The sequence below is a fragment of the Phacochoerus africanus genome, chromosome 3, assembly GCF_016906955.1.
Source record: "Phacochoerus africanus isolate WHEZ1 chromosome 3, ROS_Pafr_v1, whole genome shotgun sequence".
NCBI classification, from domain to species: domain Eukaryota; kingdom Metazoa; phylum Chordata; class Mammalia; order Artiodactyla; family Suidae; genus Phacochoerus; species Phacochoerus africanus.
Genome location: NC_062546.1, coordinates 3,356,965 through 3,373,374, shown reverse-complemented (window position 1 = coordinate 3,373,374; position 16,410 = coordinate 3,356,965). Strand labels below are relative to the sequence as shown.

Sequence of the window (16,410 nt, the reverse complement as noted above, 5' to 3'; positions counted from 1 at the left end):
GATTTGTGGTTTATTTTATGCACTGTTCCTTTTTGCTTTGGCTGCTAGGAAGCTCAGAGCCACCCGTGTAGCCATGTGGAGTCTCTAACCCCAGAGGCTGTGGTCCTGTCCAGACGCCCCTTCCTCTGGACTTCCTCAGGCACTCATTTTATCTTGGTGGGCGTGTTTCTGTACCCAACCTTTGTGGCGCGAGATGAGGGCTGAACCAAGCAGTGACAAAGCTGCCTTGTCCCCGTGCACATCTCCGGGGATCTTCGTCTTTATCTTCAGACCAGCCGGAAGCTTGGGGGGACCTGGCCAGTTCTTTCCCCTTTGTGCCAAAATTGCCTCCAGGATGGCCAGCCTTCCTGGGGCCATGTGGCAGCCATGTGGCACTGGCAGTCCCACTCCCATCTGGCGCCCGTGGGCGGAGGAAGGAAAGAAGGGGGATAATAACATGGGGTAAACGGTCTCTGGGGAGAGAAGGGCCGTCTGCAGGCTGCACGCCTGGTGTGTGGAGCTGGGGACCTGCGACCGGTCCTTGGCCCTCCCTGAGTCCCTCGCCCAAACTTCCTGGCTCCTACTGGGTGCTGGCCACTGGGGTCACAGCTGAACACAAGATGGAGCGTGTCACTGGCTTCGGAGTCTCGCTGGTCTGCTGTCTCTGTAAGAAGTCCTTGCACGAGACTCCTCGGGGCTGTCTGTCTGCACAGGGGAGGGGCTTGCTGTGTGGACCCTGCAGACCCAGCCTGGGTGTACCCAAGGCGCAGTTCTTACCCACTGGGAGAGGGTGGCCGCACACCCTGGGTGGCTGGGACGGCCTGTGCTGTGTCCCATTCCCTCATGTCCTGCCCTGCCTGATACAGTCATATAATCACCCTAGAAGCAGCTTAGGGCTGCGAGAGGGAGTCAGGCTGCCCAGAGCCAGCATTTCCTAGCTCCGATAGCCGACAGAATGGCTCTGAGCCTCAGTGTGCTCATCTGTAAAATGGGTATAACTGTCTCCACCGCATAGATTTCCTGTGAGGGTACAACACAGTGGTAACTGGCCCAGAACAAGCAGTGACTAACTTTCATTCCAGAATAATTATTGTATCATGTATATAATATCAATTAGCGCAATGAAAATGTCTACCAGGGAGTTCCTGTCGTGGCGCAGTGGTTAATGAATCCGACTAGGAACCATGAGGTTGCGGGTTTGATCCCCATCCTCGCTCAGTGGGTTAAGGATCCGGCGTTGCCATGAGCTGTGGTGTAGGTTGCAGACACGGCTCGGATCCCGCGTTGCTGTGGCTCTGGCGTAGGCTGGCGGCTACAGCTCCGATTAGACCCCTAGCCTGGGAACCTCCCATATGCCTCGAGAGTGGCCCAAGAAATGGCAAAAAGACAAAAAAAAAAAAAGAAAAGAAAAGAAAAAAAGAAAATATCTACCAAAAGGTACCCCTGCCGATGGGGCATGTTAATTAGTGTGGCTATACAGTTTTTTGTTGTTCTTTGTTTTTCTCATTTTTTAGAGTTTTATTGAGGTGTTCCCATTTTGGCTCGGCAGTAATGAACCTGACTAGTATCCATGAGGATGCGGGTTCAATCCCCGGCCTCGCTCATTGGGTTAAGGATCTGGTGTGGCTGTGGCTGTGGTGTGGGCCGGCAGCTGCAGCTCTGCTTTGACTCCTCGCCAGGGAATGTGCCATGGGTGTGGCCCTAAAGAGACAAAAACAAAACAAAAAAAGTTTTATTTTTATTTTTAAAGTGTTAAAATTTTAATTACATTTTTATTTAATAAATATTAAATAAATTTATGTTTATTTTAAAAATAAATTTAAAAATAAAGTTTGGATTTTATTTTCAAAACACTATCATTGATTTACGATGTTGTGATTACAATTTTAAAACAGATGATATGACTTCGCAGGGGTTGTAACATACTATCGAGAAACTGTGTATTCTGTATGTTTGCCTATGGTCACACAGACTCTTCCGCTCACCCCTAGGGGTCAGGTGGAGTGATTATTTTACTGAGGTGGAAACTGAGGGTCCGAGGGGCTGAGTGGCCTAAGCTGCTGAGAGATGCAACCCTTTGTAAGTCAGACCACGTGGGGCATTGGGCGGGGCATTGGGCGGGGTCTGACGGTGACCAGCCATCCCAGGTCCAGTCCCCTGCCGGCCGGGGGCCTGCTTCAGCCTGGTCCTCGCTCGCTCCAGCTCGGCTCTTCCTGCGTCCTTGGGTCTCTGTGGGGCTTCTTGGCTCGAAAGCGACTCAGGCTCCCGGCCCTTCTTCCCAGGCAGCAGCAGGTGGATGAACCCACCGGGCGTGCAGCTGAGCGTGTGCTGGACCTGGCCCCACGGAGCCCCCGGCTTTGGAAGGTCACTGGTGGCCCCAGGACAGGGGAGTCACGTCGGGTCCCCAGGGCCCCCTGTGGGCTCGGTAGCACTGACCCCTCCCTGGGCTTCGTCTTCCAGATGAGACGGAACAAACCCCCCCGGCGCGCTCCGAGTATCTGGTCTCAGGGACTCGAACTCCACCCGCGAGGAGGAGCAGCAAACTGGCCACCCTGGGCAGGATCTTCAAACCCTGGAAGTGGCGGAAAAAGAAAAATGAGAAACTGAAGCAGACGACGTCGGGTGAGCAGCGGGGGCGGGGCCTGCTGTTTGCCCTCCCGCGGGTCACCTGCGGGTCCCTGGTGGGGGCGGGTCAGCACCGGGCACACCTGGAGCCCACTCCCCGCCCAGACCGTCAGGGGCGCACGAGTCACCCTGGATCCCGTTAGACACGCAGAATCCGGGTCAGTGCTGGCCCCAGGCCTGAGACCCAGCTTGTCACAACCTCCCCTCGCTGACTGCAGAGTAGAAAGCGCCCAGCACCCCGGCACCCGGACCCTCCCTCGAAGGTCCCACCACTCCCCCCCCCCACCCCCGGCTGATGCCAAGGGCCCTCGGTTTGGCCTCAGCACCCTGCGGCTTCTCCTGCCGGGGCCCCCTCATCCCCATGCCCTCCCCTAAAGGATCCAGAAGCTTCTCTCACTCACCTCCAGCTGCAGCCTTCCACCCCACCAGTCCCAGCTCTCTGGGGGGTTGGGTTATGACAGGTGGTACCCTTGCCTCTACCCCTCGAGGTCCATGTCAGGAACTCTGGCCATGAGGCCGAGCCAGTCACCGAGCCTGCGGTAACTGTGCCTGAACTGGCTACGAGAGTGAAAATCGACACAGCACAATTCCAACCATCCAAAGCCTGAGAAGCACCCCTCTCGCCAGCGCCCTGCCCACCCCAGGGACAGGAAGTGGGCTCTGCGATGGGCAGCCGCTCCAGGGTCCAGCAGCAGTGGGTCGTCAGGCTGGGGTTTGGGTCCAGCTCCAAGGACAGGGTGCCCTTGATGAAGAGGAGGTCAGTGTCCTGAGAGGCCAACCCCGGGAGACAGCATCCTAGCTCCCCCAGGCCTATATCCACGGCCGGAAAGAATTAGTGAGCGGGCTGCCGTGTGGAGGGAGCCCTGGGCCTTGGGGACCTGTCCTGTGAGCGCCCGTCTCAGGCTGTTGCCTCTGGCGGTCCCCGGAGTCCCTATTTCCTTCCCAGCCTTGAAGCGGCACAGATGCCAGGGCGCAGAGGATGGCAGAGGCAAAGCCAGTGGGGACGGGGGATGGGGGCTGCTTCTCATAGCAGCAGCTGGTCCTCCACTCACACTTTTTAATATGTTCTATGAAATCACGTGTTTCACTACCCAAAAAGGTGATTGACAAATTCTCCAAGTCAAGAATGAAAGCAGAACAAGCACTGTTATTCAGTGAATCTCGTGAGCCCCTGCGTGCCAGGCACAGAGCAGGTGGGGGGCCCAGGCCCCGCCCACAGAGCTTTCTGCCAGGTGGGGGCTCAAGCAAACACGTGGACGAGCTCGTGAGATAGACCCTCCCCTGGCAGGCTGTGGAGGAGTCAGCAGGTGCTGGGGGGGGGGGGGCGGGGTGAGGGTGGGTGTTGCCTTGGGTTGCATGGCCTGAGAGGACCCAGGTGAGAAGGTGACACTGAGCTGACCCTTAATTGGCCCCCCTGGGGAAAAGCATCGCAGCAGCAGGAACAGCCATGCAGACGCACTGAGTTGGGGAAGGCTCACCTGTGCACCAGTGAAAGGCTCCAGGGGCTGGGGCAGCATGACCTCTGTGACTTTGGGGAACCCCGATATGCTCTGGGCCATGGGAGTGGAAGGGGAGCTGCATGCTCTCGGGACCCTATGCCCCTGGCCCCTTGACCCTGGGCTGTGGGGAGCACCCTGTGAGTTCATCGGGATGCTGGGGACCCTGCCAGGGGGTGAGTGTCACCAGGTTAATCCCGGCATGGTCCCCAACTTCAGGCTCCTTATCAAGTATTTGGAAGACTGGAAATGGTGCTGTGTTTTATTTATTTATTCTAAACCATTCCCCTCCCCTCCAAGTGTGGGATATTATTTATTTCAGCATATCAAATCCTGGATTTCACAGGCTTCCTTGGCTAGGGTGAGATGAAGTCAATAAGAAGATGGTTTAGAGAAAAAAAAATGATGCAGGAATCCCCGTCGTGGTGCAGTGGTTAACGCATCTGACTAGGAACCATGAGGTTGCAGGTTCGATCCCTGGCCTTGCTCAGTGGGTTAAGGATCTGGCGTTACCGTGAGCTGTGGTGTAGGTTGCAGACGCGGCTTGGATCCCGCATTGTTGTGGCTCTGGTGTAGGCCGGTGGCTACAGCTCCGATTCGACCCTTAGCCTGGGAACCTCCATATGCCATGGGAGCGGCCCAAGAAATGGCAAAAAGACAAAAAAAAAAAAAAAAGATGCAGACAGGGGTTTGGGCGCGGGGGGACTGGCCGATACCACAGAGATGGCTTTCAGAAGCCTGCAGTCTGGGACGTGGCATCTGGTCCCTGCTGGCTCTGGGGGTGTGGCCTGGGCGGTGGGGAGTGTCCCTGAGATGCGGGCAGCAGCCCTGGCCCCTGCCTCTTCCGGTCGCTGGGGTGTGTCCAAGTCACTGGGGTGAGTCCAAGTCCCGCATCGGAGCCGGCCCCTGTGAGGGCCACCCAGTGCTGGCTGGACGACGCGGCCCCTCTGTTCTAGGACCTTCACCCTCGTTCTGCTCACCTCTGCTTTCGGACTAGATGGCAGCCCTTTGCACACCTCCCAAAGCCAGGGTTCCACTTCTCAGTTTTATCCACACTTCTGGCGCCTGGAAACTGGATTGGAAATTGGATTCAGAAAGGAAATTATGCCCCCTTTGTCCCCAAATGTCATCTCTCTGATGTTTGGGTTTTCCCATTCACCCCTCAGATGGCAGTGTAAACACCCTCAGGGGTGCCCTCCCCACCCCACCCCCACCTCCGCCCCGTGCCCTTCTGCTTGAGGCCACTTGCCTGCTTGTTGGTGTTTGTCATCTGCTCCATGCACCATCCTCCCCAAGGCTGGCACACAGTAGGTGCTCAGTAAATGTTTCTGAATAAGTGAAATAACTTCAGTCCCCTTGCCTGTTTGTCCTCGGCCGCTAGACTTTAAGCTCCACCGGCCGGGCCACTCCTTCTTTTCCCATCCCAACCCGCGCCGGGCAGAGAGCTCCCACGCGTGCCTGACCCAGGCCCCTTGGTGACCCAGGCTTGTAGCCAGGACTTTGCATCTTTTAAAGGGAGGATCTGAGGGATGACGGTTCATATTTGGAAAGTGGATTCTACTGGAGGTAGATGGTTGGTTAGGAGAAGAAGGAGCTTGTCAAACGGAGTGAGCCCGCCCCAGAAGGGGAGAGGCAGGGGCAGGGGGCGAGGTGCTGGGGCCCAAAGGGCTATTCTGAAGGAGGAATTGACAAGGCTCAGCACGTTGAGGTCGGTGGAGGGGGTGGAGGCCTGGCCTCCATCCTGTTTATCTGGGGAATTCTTGGAAAGCATGAACGTGGGGTTCATGGGAGGAGCCTCCCGTGCCACAGTTGTGCAGAAGCCTGATCTGTGGACAGGTGGAAGGGTGGCCAGGATGTAGTTAACGAACAATAATAGAGCCACAAAAGAGCATCCCGGGGTATTGGGGACAGAGAGAGGACGCAGTCCTGGGCTGGAACATGAAGGGACTTCTGCAGGGGATGAGATGGGCACTGGAAGCGGCTCAGCGGAGGCCGTCGTACGGGGCTCCCTTTCAGGTGCGTCATGGCAACCATCACCCTAACCCATCCTCCCCTTCCGCCCTGCTTTCCGCTGGTACCCAGCAGATTGTTCAGGGAGGGAGCTCGGGATACCTGAGCCGCGCGCGCACACACACACACACACGCACGCACACGCACACACCCGGTGGCCCCCTAACCTGCGGTCACCTGCCACCTTGCTGCCCTCTCCCTGACCTGGAGGTGGCATTGGTGGGGCTCGGGCAGGGCCACACGGCACCTCTGCCCGTGACTCACCTGATGTTTGTGTGTCCTGCAGCCTTGGAGAAGAAGATGGCCGGCAGGCAGGGGCGGGACGACCTCATCAAGAAGGGGCTGCTGGAGATGATGGAGCAGGGTGAGTGGGGCCGGGGCAGGAGGGCCGGAGCGCAGGGCTGGGCGTCTGACGGGGGCCCAGGAAGCCCACTGGCAGGGAGGGGAAGTTGGAAGAGTCCAGATGTGGCAGCTGGACCTGAAAGAGGCCTGCATGGTTAGAGAAACGCCCCAAGTGAGGACCCAGAGTTCAGCCCCCAGGCCTCTGAGGACCATTGGTGAGTCTAAGCTCAGCTACTCCCAGGCTGGGTGTGGATGGAGCTGGTGGTGAGTCCTGATTCCTCTGAAGTGGTAGCACTGCCTCTTTGTTTTTTTGGTATTCATATTTTCATCGTAGATTTGGGGGAGTTACTCGTCCCCCATTATCCCCTAGTCCCGGGGCTGCCGTTTATTAAGCATCAGTGATGAGATTATATGCCAGGTGCTGAGCCGGGCGGGCGCTCTACTCACCTCCACCCTTTCGTCATCACAGCCTCCTTGGGACTGGGGGTGGTGTTACCCCCCGTTTCCAGGTGAGGGACGTGAGGGTCTGGGAGGTGGCTGTCCTAGTCGCGCAGCTGGAGGACCCAGAGGCTGTGTGGGCTCTGGTCCAGAGACCTTAGTCACCGCAGTACGTGGCCACCTGTGGCGGCATCTTTGTGAAACACCAGGTTTTATCGCTGGCGCAGCGAATTTTCAGAATTCTCGAGTCCCCTCATCTCCCTCTCTTGGGGACGGTGTGAGGCGTGGGCTCGGGTCCCGATGCTCACCCTTCCTGCTTTCTAGTTCTCTGAGTCTCTGAAGCGTGGGGACGGGAAGCGGGTATCAGAAAACCTCCATACTGCTTATAAGTCCTCGGGGAGCTGAACCAAGCACTTGCTCCTGATTGAAGAAAGCTGGCCTCCCGGAGCCACATGTCCCTGAGGACATGAGAATAAACGGAATTCCCATCTCCCTTAAGCCTGCGAATATCACTAGTGTCTTTGTGATTTTCCAGGTATCAGAAACTGGGGAGGGAGCCCCTGGAGTCAGTGACCCCAGATTTATAACACAGGTCCTCCGAAGTCCTCCCTCTCCTTTAGCTTCAAAGGGAAAGTCAGCTGCTGATGCTGTTTTCGGAGGAAAACTACGTGGGAAATTGCTTAGGATATGAATCAAACTTTGCCTGTAAAAAAAAAACCACCACCTTGGTGTCAAGTCCTGTGACCTTCAGATGGTCAAGGTCCTGGCCTGACTCTGGGTTTGGAGGAATGTCGTGGCTGGGATGGAAATCGGACTGTTTTAATTTGGACGGGACAGGAAAACTCCCAACTGCGGCCTTTTGAATACCTAGCCGACAAACTTTCCCTTAAATCTTGGGGAAGGAGGAGGGAGACAAAGCAATGTGAAGGCCTGTTTATCATCTATTTATTTGAGAGCCTCACCCGCAACACATAGAGGTCCCCAGGCTAGGGGACGAATCGGAGCTGCAGCTGCCGGCCAACACCACAGCCACAGCAATGCCAGATCCAAGCCACATCTGTAACCTATGCCACGGCGTGTGGCAGCTCCAGATCCTTAACCCACTGAGCAAGGCCTCATGGATGCTGGTCAGGTTCTTAACCCACCGAGCCACAGTGGGAACTCCTATCATCTATTTTTTTAAAATATTATTGACGTTCCTGTCGTGGCTCAGTGGTCAATGAATCCGACTAGGAACCACGAGGTTGCAGGTTCAATCCCTGACCTCACTCAGTGGGTTAAGGATCCCGTGTTGCCGTGAGCTGTGGTGTAGGTCCCAGACGCGGCTCAGATCCTGCGTGGCTGTGGCTGTGGCATACCCGGTGGCTCCAGCTCTGATTCGACCCCTAGCCTGGGAACCTCCATATGCCACGGGTGCGGCCCTGAAAAGACAATAAATAAATAAATAAATAAATAAATAAATAAATTATTTTGCTGAGGAAAGAGTTACTAAAGACATGGCTTTGATTCCCTTGATAAGGAGGCTGGTGAGTCGTTTAAGGGGAGAACTTCCAGGAGAAGGGCAGTTTGCCTTCCCTCATCTCCGCATCATGGCAAAACAATGTTGCCTGACAGCCTGAGCAGCGAGCCAGCAGTCAAGTTGATGGGGTGGGCGCGGGGCCGAGGTGCCGGGGGCCGGCTCTCCTGGCTTCCGTGAGGCTGGTGGGAGGTCTCATGCCAGCCCGCCTGCGGTCTTGCGCTAGATGGGGGTCAGCGAGCCTTTTTTGGAGAGAGCCAGACAGTGGGTATTTTCGGCTTAGATGGCCGTCCTGTGCTGTAATCAGGCAAAAACTGCCACAGACACTACTTGAAGGAGTGGGCGTGGCTGGGTTCCAGGACCACTTTATTTAGGGACGTTGAAATTTGAATTTCATATCACTTTCCTGTGTCGTCAGTTATTAGTTTCCTTTCGATTTTTTCCCCACCATTGAAAGAGGTAAACCCCCTTCGTAGCTCCACGCTCTAGGAAACAGGTGGCGGCTGGATGAGGCCAGGGTGTAGGTTGCCAACCCCGACGTTAGATGATTTTTCTCTTGCTCAGTGATTATGGACCAGGAGCTCGAGGGGCCTGAACCAGTCTCTTTGCTCAGGAACGGACAGCACGCTCATTAATGGTTCTCCCCCAATTTTATTGAGCACATGCTATGGGCCAGGGTCTGTGTTAGCTGCTAAGGATGCGGTGAGCAAATACTTTTCTCCCAGGACTCATAGTCCGGTGAGGAATAAGCCTTAAACATCCTACAAACAAATGCAAAACCACAGCTGAGATCAGTGTGGTGCAGGAGAGGCACCTGCAAAACAGGAGTTGGGGCCCCGACCTGGTCAGGGCCTCGGGTCGGGTGGGGGAGGGTGGTGAGGCTGGTGTGGGTCTGAAGGCAGGAGGAGCCAATAGGCTTGTCTCAGAACTTGCCAGCATCAGGATCACCTGGGCAGCTCTTGCGTCAAAGGCGCTGGGGGTGGGGCCCAGGCATCGTACTTTATAAGCCTCCCCAGCTGCTTCCAACTTTGGTGCCACGGAGGTTGAGAAGCAGAGGGAGCTGGTGAGCTGGGGGGTGGGAGCAGCCCGCGTGCATCCCTGCCTCTCCCTGCAAGGTGGACAGAGCCAGGAAAACTAGACTCCCCAGGAAGGAAGCGGCTGGGTGACAAAGCCTCCTCTGGGGCCGTGGGGGCCCAGGACAGCCACAGGGCGCGTGGGCAGTGTGCCTGCCCAGGGCATCGCTGCAGTGGGGGTGGGAGGTGTTAGAAGCAGGGCAGCAGGGATTGCCCCTGGGAAGGGCCCTGGGGAGGGAGAGGGGGCAGGGAGGTGGGCTCACCACCCACGTGGACCCCAGGGGGCTTTACTGCGTGTATTCCCTCCAACAGGCAGGCAGACAGCGATAAGAGAAGTTGTGAAATGTTTAACCACAGGCTCCTGGGGTAAATACCTCCTCGCAGGGTTGTTTCCTTCCTGCATTTGCTCAGAAAATGCCTTTTCTCTCTGGGGGTGAAGTCAAAGCCCTAGGTCCGTCCTGTCCCTCATTTGTCCTGGTGTTGGGACCGCAGGGTTCCTGCTGGGTGGGTAGCAATCCGTGGCCTTGGGAGTTGGTCCTTGGTTTGGATTCAGAAATCGCCCACCTGGGCTGGACATCTTTGTGGTCAGGAGCGCCCCCCTGTGGCCGGCCGCCCTCCGTCCCCGCTGAGCGTGTACTTCACACCCAGTGAAGCCCCTGGCGGCTGAGTGAGCCTCCAGCTGTGACCGATAACCTAGGGGCTCAGAGCAGCCCCCACGGGCCAGGGCCCCGGACCCTCCCAGAGCTGCCCGGAGTCCTCCACAGCCCCAGGACCTCACACTTGAACTTCCTTGGCCAGGACACACCTGGGAAGGGCCTCTGCCCAGCACAGGTGTGCACACAGACACGCCCTGGAGTCAGTCCCCTGGAGTTTGCCCACAATGCAGTCAGGAGCCAGCCCTGGACGGAGCCTGTGGGAGAGCCCCACGTCCCGGGCACCCCTCTCCAGGGGGTGTGTTATCTTGTGATGCTCTGAACACGTGTTTTATGAACTCCTCTGACCTCTCCTCTGGTTTCTGAGAGTCCGGCCATCCGCCGGGCCCAGGAAGGACCCTGTGTGTGGTGGGAGATGGGACCAGCTCTGCCCGGGAACGGGCAGCTGCTGACCTTTCTCCTCACTCCGTCTTCACTGCTCTGGCTGGCGACACATCTGTGACAGGCAAGGGCCGGTGTCCCACCCCCTCCATAGCGTCCCCGACCCAGACAGGCTGCTTGAGGACAGAAGCTTGCCCGTTTCTCTGTCCACATGCCCTGGGTGCTCCTGAAGGACTTCCCGCATCCTCTGTGTGTATCTTGCTGGCACAGTCTTCAGTGGTTTAAGGAATTGCATTCTCCGTCGTTGGACACAAGAGGAAGTTGTTTCCTTGGTGCTGTGTTCAGTGACCTGAGAGACTTGAGATCTCTCTCCTTGGGGAAGCTGGCAGTGACAAATTGTGTCAGTCTGGTTTCTGTGTGGCAGAAACGCTGGGAGCAGCGTGTGTGTCTGTATGTGTGTCTACGTGCATGCTTGTACGTGCATGTGTGTGTTTGCACAGTGCATGTGCACGCATGTGTGTGCGTGTCTGGGGCACGTCCCCTTCCCTCTCACCATTGGCTGCTCTGGGTATAGCCCTGGCATCTGGCTTGTGTGCCCCCTGCCGCCCTCGGGGGAGAAGGGCCTGGAGGGAGGGCCGACCGTCTGTGAGAGGCGCAGGGGACCAGCTGCCCACAGCTCCCCCGCCCGGCCAGCGTTGCTTAGCAACGACCCTGCCACGGGGCTATTTTGGGAACCGTAAGTTTTCATTGAAGGTGATTATGAGCCGCAGCCCAGGAAAGTCCAGCGAGTCCACTAAGGTGGGAAGCGGGTGGAGGAATCCGGAAACCCTGGGTGTTTTGCCAAGCCTGGGGCAGGGAGCGGGCGGGCGCAGGGGGAGGAGGCTGGGGACCTTCCTGCCTTTCAGGCTCAGTGTTCTGATCATTTGATGGAGGGGGAGGATGGAGACACCGTTATAAGTTCTGACATCATTATTAGTAATCACCAGCAGCAAATGACCTGCCCCTTCTAAGACCTGGTGTCCCCGCCTGTAAAGGGCGGGTAGCAGTCTCTCCTAAGGCCGTGGGGAGCTGTCCACTCAGCTGGGACAGCGCCGTGCGCTGTCTCCGGCCATGCATGGGTGCTGGCTGTCACCCCAGCCACGAAAGGCCGTGTGAGCCAGTGGCACAGACGGTCACAGCTGTGTGTCAGGATGGGTAAGCTAGTTGTGAGAAAGGGCCAAGAAATTGCTGAGCGTGGTGGCCTCTGATCGGGTTCACTGGGTGAATTCTCTTGACTTGTGTCTCAGTCTTTTCCTGGGTCAGGACTGGTGGGCTGCTGGTCAAATCGGGCCCAGGACCTGTTTTTGTAGAGCCCTTTGAGCTAAGAAGAGGTTTTGACCTTCAAGGATTTTATAAAACTGAAAAATCGGGCGTTCCCGTTGTGGCTCCGTGGGTTAAGAACCGGACATAGTGTCTGTGAGGATGTGGGTAGGATCCCGCATTGCCGTGAGCTGTGGTGTAGGTTGGCAGCTGTGGCTCGGATCCCGCGTTGCTGTGGTGTAGGCTGGCAGCTGCGGCTCTAATTCGACCCCCAGCCTGGGAACTTCCATGTGCCGCCTTAGAAAGGTGGTGGGGAGGGGTTCTCAGGGTGTATAGGAGCAAAAGGTCTACCACACCGGGCCTGGGGTGGTGTCCTGGCCAGGAAGTCACTTTGTGTGAATGAAAAGCAGGAAGGAGGGAGTCTGGCCTGGCTGACAGCTGGATTTCTTTGCAGACGCTGAGAGCAAAGCAGGCAGCCCTGATGGAGGTACCCGAGCTGCACAGAGCGAACCTTCCACGCCCAGGCAGGAGCCCCTGACTTCAGAGGAAGCCCAGCCGGGAAGCCCTTCAGCCGCTGGGACAGACCAGGCTTCCCCGGATGAACCGCTGTCCTCGGAAACCCATTCGGATGATGCAGGTACTGGCTGGCTCCTGGAGTTGAGCTGTTCCCAGGATGGCATTGGCCTGGGTGGCGACTGGGGTCCCTGGTCCAGGCTGGGCAGCAGCTCTGGCAGAAGACTGTCCCCAGAGGTGCAGCCACACCCCTGGTTCCGAGCCCTGCCGCGCTCCACTGTATGGCTGAGTTTCAAGGTTTGCTGGGCGTTCTCCCTCAGCATCTTCCCAAGTCGGGCAGGGCTGTGGACAGGGGTGCTAACAGATGGGCACAGGTGACTTACCACCAACCTTCCTCCCAGGATGTCTTTGCTTGTTCTCTTGGGACTTCTGACCAAGGAAATGCTCTCTAGAGGGGCCCTGTCCAGTGGGGGCATCTTTGCTACCCCAAGGCCACAGGGCAGGATGGAGGCAGGGGACCTCCCCGGTGGCCTGACTCCCTAGGGGATGGCTGCCCCTCCAGAGGGCAGCCTGTCTCCCTGGGCCACCCTGGGGCTGGCAGTGCTGGTGGTGGCGCGGCCAGCCTACTCCTCACCTTCTCTGCCAGGTGTGCCTGGCACATGCCCGAAGCCTCATTCCTCCCTCTGGCAAATGGGGGAAGAATGGCCTGTCTGGGGTTATCTGCAGGGTGTGAGAAGCCCCGGGTGGTGTCTGCTGCGTTGAATGATTCTTGGTGAGGGCGGTGGAGGCCGAGGTGGTGGTTCTAGTGGAGTTGAATTGAACAGACAGTCGCCGCAGTGAAGCAGGAGGCGAGAGAAGGAGAGAGGGATGGTGGGAACTAACTGTGGCCCCACCACGGAAACCTACCTGCGGGTGCTTTGAAACACCCACCTGTGTGCCCTCTGACCTGTTAGCTTCCACAGAAATCCCCCGGGAGACCTTGTGGTCCAGCAGGAACCCTGGCTATAAATATACCCAGCATGGGGGCTGAGACGTGAACTGGGTCCCCACAGCATGGAGCTGGGGAGCCAGGGCCTCTGGGGCCAGCTCTCTGGCTTCAGAGCTGGGGACAGGGACAGCTGTGCTTGGCCGCTGCTTCTCCAGACGAGACTCCCTCCTATGCTTCCCCCGCTGCCCCATCCACGGCACTCTCTGGCTTAGCAGACACCTGCCAAGAGCTGTGCTCTGCTCTCTCTAGGGGTGGCTCAGCCTCACCCCAGCTTGGAGACGTGATAGGAGTTTGGGATCCAAGAGCTGTATTTCTTGGGACAGTCCTGGCCTTTCCCGCAGAGGTCTACTCGGCACGCCTGTGTCCCCGTGGGCTGTGTCATCTGACTTGAGGGCAGTGGTTGGCGGGTTCTTGCCGCCCACCTGTGGTTCTAGCAGCCAAGGTGCTCTCTGTCCGCCAACTTGGGTGGGGATGGATTCTTGGGTCCAGGCTTGGCTTTTTGAGATCACACATTTGTATTGGAGCTCCCGCTGTGGCACCACGGGATTGGCAGTGTCTGTGCAGCGCCAGGACGCAGGTTTGGTCCCCGGCCCAGCATGGCAGGTTAAAGGATCCATCATTGCCGTAGCTGCAGCATAGGTCGCAACTACAGCTCAGGTCTGATCCCTGGACCAGGAATTGCACATGTCACGGTGCAGCCCAACGTGAAAAATAAAAACAAAAACCAAATTAAGGACTTTTCCCAAGGTGGGACATGCTTTTGGGTCTGGGGTCATGATGGTAGTGTGTCTGGAACTGTCTTCCCAGAGGGATTGGCGGGGGGAGCAAACCTGGTGGCCCCTAGAGCCGAGTCCACGGCAGCCCAGCTGGGGCGAAGGGATGAGAGGAATTGTCCGCACAGAGATGGAGGGATAGAGCAGGCTGGACGGGGGAGGGACCCTTGTTGGACCCGTGTGAGACTGGGAGCAGTAAATATCATTGACTTTGTGGCTCAGAAGGTCTCACCTCCACCAAGTAGCACAGAAGGAGCCACAGAGCATGTGCCGAGGAAGAGTGAGGGCTGGGTGCCAGTGGTCTTTCATCACAAAGAGCCTACAGGCTGCATTTTGGTGGACTGTGGTTGGCTTGGGAACCAGAGGGGCCGGGGGACTTGGGCAGAGCTGGAGGTTTATAGATGTGGACAGGCCTGGGCAGACCAGCCCTTCCCTGAGCCACACTGGGGTTTGCCCTGTAAGAGCACCGGCTGCTGGGCGGGGCAAGGCCTGGGGGAATGAGACCCTGGTCGGTGTGTGGTCCATGGTAACGCAGTGACGCTCATCCCTTACCTGGGCTCTTCCTTCCCTCCTGCCCAGTGTGGTCCTGAGCTCCCAGGGTGTGAGAGGTGATGTTTTGTGGGTGGTACATGCAAACAACTTAAACACCTTCATAGTGATGCTTATTTTCATTAATTAGAGCAAGTGGTACGGGTTTCTCATTCAGGCCAGTGATAGCTTCTTAATAAACCAACTGAAATAAGAAGTAGGACTTTGCTTACAGTAAGTACAGCAGACAGAAATATACAGAGGGCCGGGCAGTGGCCAGTATCCAGAGCAGGGCTGATGGTCTCCTTAGGGCTGCCGTTAGTGTATTAGCAGCTCGTGATGCTTAGCACAATGCTGATGACAACAAGAGCCAGCACGCACAGCCCTTTGTGTGCAGGACACTTTTCGAAGGGCCCCATGTACCTTTAACCATGGAAACCCCCCCAAGACGATCGGTGCTCTGGCCCCTTCTTGCTCATGCGGAGCTCAAGGAGCACAGGGTAAGCATCCCACCCAAGGGAATAGAATTGGGGAAGTGACAGCAGCATGTGGTCTTTGACATGAGGCTGGCCCGAGTTCCAGATTTGACCGAACTCCTCGCGGAGCCGTGTGACCACGGACAAGCCACGCAGCCTCTCTGAACCTGCCTCCCCAACTGTAACTGGGGATCATGCCGTCCCCTGCTCTTGGGGTTGCTAAAATTGAACCACTTGGTTGTAACCCGCGCTGAGTGCGCAGAGAGCGTTTGCTGCTGCGGCTGAGGACCCTTGTCACCGTCTTTATCATCATCATCATCATCACTTTCGTCATCGTCATCATGGAAAAGCAGCCTCGGAGGGAGGGCGATGCATTAACTCCATATTTGGCTGCCCGCACACGCCCCCTAGGGGCCATGCCTCTCTCTGCGGGTGCTGGGGCTGTGGGTGCACCTGCATTTTGCTCTTGAGCTGGGACACCCCCACCCCCACCCCATGGGCCTCTTGCAGCCCTGCAGCAGGAACACTGATCATGACTTTGGCTCCGAGTCTCTGCTGAGAAGCCTGACCTGGAGCAAAGCCCCTTCTGTGAGGGAGCGGCTTGTAATCTAATGCAGAGATTTTAAACTCACCGCTGAACACTGAGGTTTAAACATCAGGAGCTTTCACAAAAATCCACATGTGCAACTAGCTGCTTTTCTTTAAGAAATTTTGTTTTCTTACGGTATGGTTGATTTACAGTGCTCCTTCAATTTCTGCTGTCCGGCAAAGTGACCCAGCCATACATATACCTATATACACACATTCTTTTTTTGTTTTTGTATCATCTTCCATCATGTTCTAGCCCAAGAGATTGGACATAGGTCCCTAGGCTGTACGGTAAGACTCCATCGCTTGTCCATTCTAAATGGAGTAGTTTGTGTCTAGCAACCCCAAACTCCCAGCCCTCTCCCTGTCTCCCCCCTTCCCCTGGCAAACACACGCCGGCTCTCCATGCCCATGATCTGTTTCTGTTTTGTAGAGAAGATCATCTGTGCCATATTTTAGATTCCACATATAAGCGATATCATGGAATATTTGCTTTTCTGTCTGACTTCACTTAGTATGAGAGTCTCTAGTTCCATCCACGTTGCTGTAAATGGCATTGTTTTGTCCTTTTTATGACCGAGTAGTATTCCACTGTGCATATATACCACAGCTTCTTTTTTTTTTTTTTTTTTGGTCTCTTTGCCTTTTCCAGGGCTGATCCCGCAGCATATGGAGGTTCCCAGGCTAGGGATCGAATCGGAGCTGTAGCCATCGGCCTGCACCAGAGCCACA

At 56.6% G+C, this 16,410-nt stretch overlaps 1 protein-coding gene across 1 annotated transcript in view; it reads left to right on the top strand.

The window, feature by feature from the left end:
- PHACTR3 (phosphatase and actin regulator 3) overlaps positions 1–16,410 on the top strand; it is a 111,453-nt gene that overhangs the window by 12,527 nt on the left and 82,516 nt on the right. The window contains exons 2-5 of the mRNA XM_047770540.1: positions 2,262–2,350; positions 2,440–2,601; positions 6,397–6,474; positions 12,267–12,449. Of these exons, the coding sequence (XP_047626496.1) occupies positions 2,262–2,350; positions 2,440–2,601; positions 6,397–6,474; positions 12,267–12,449 (512 nt within the window). The remainder of the gene's footprint in view (positions 1–2,261; positions 2,351–2,439; positions 2,602–6,396; positions 6,475–12,266; positions 12,450–16,410) is intronic.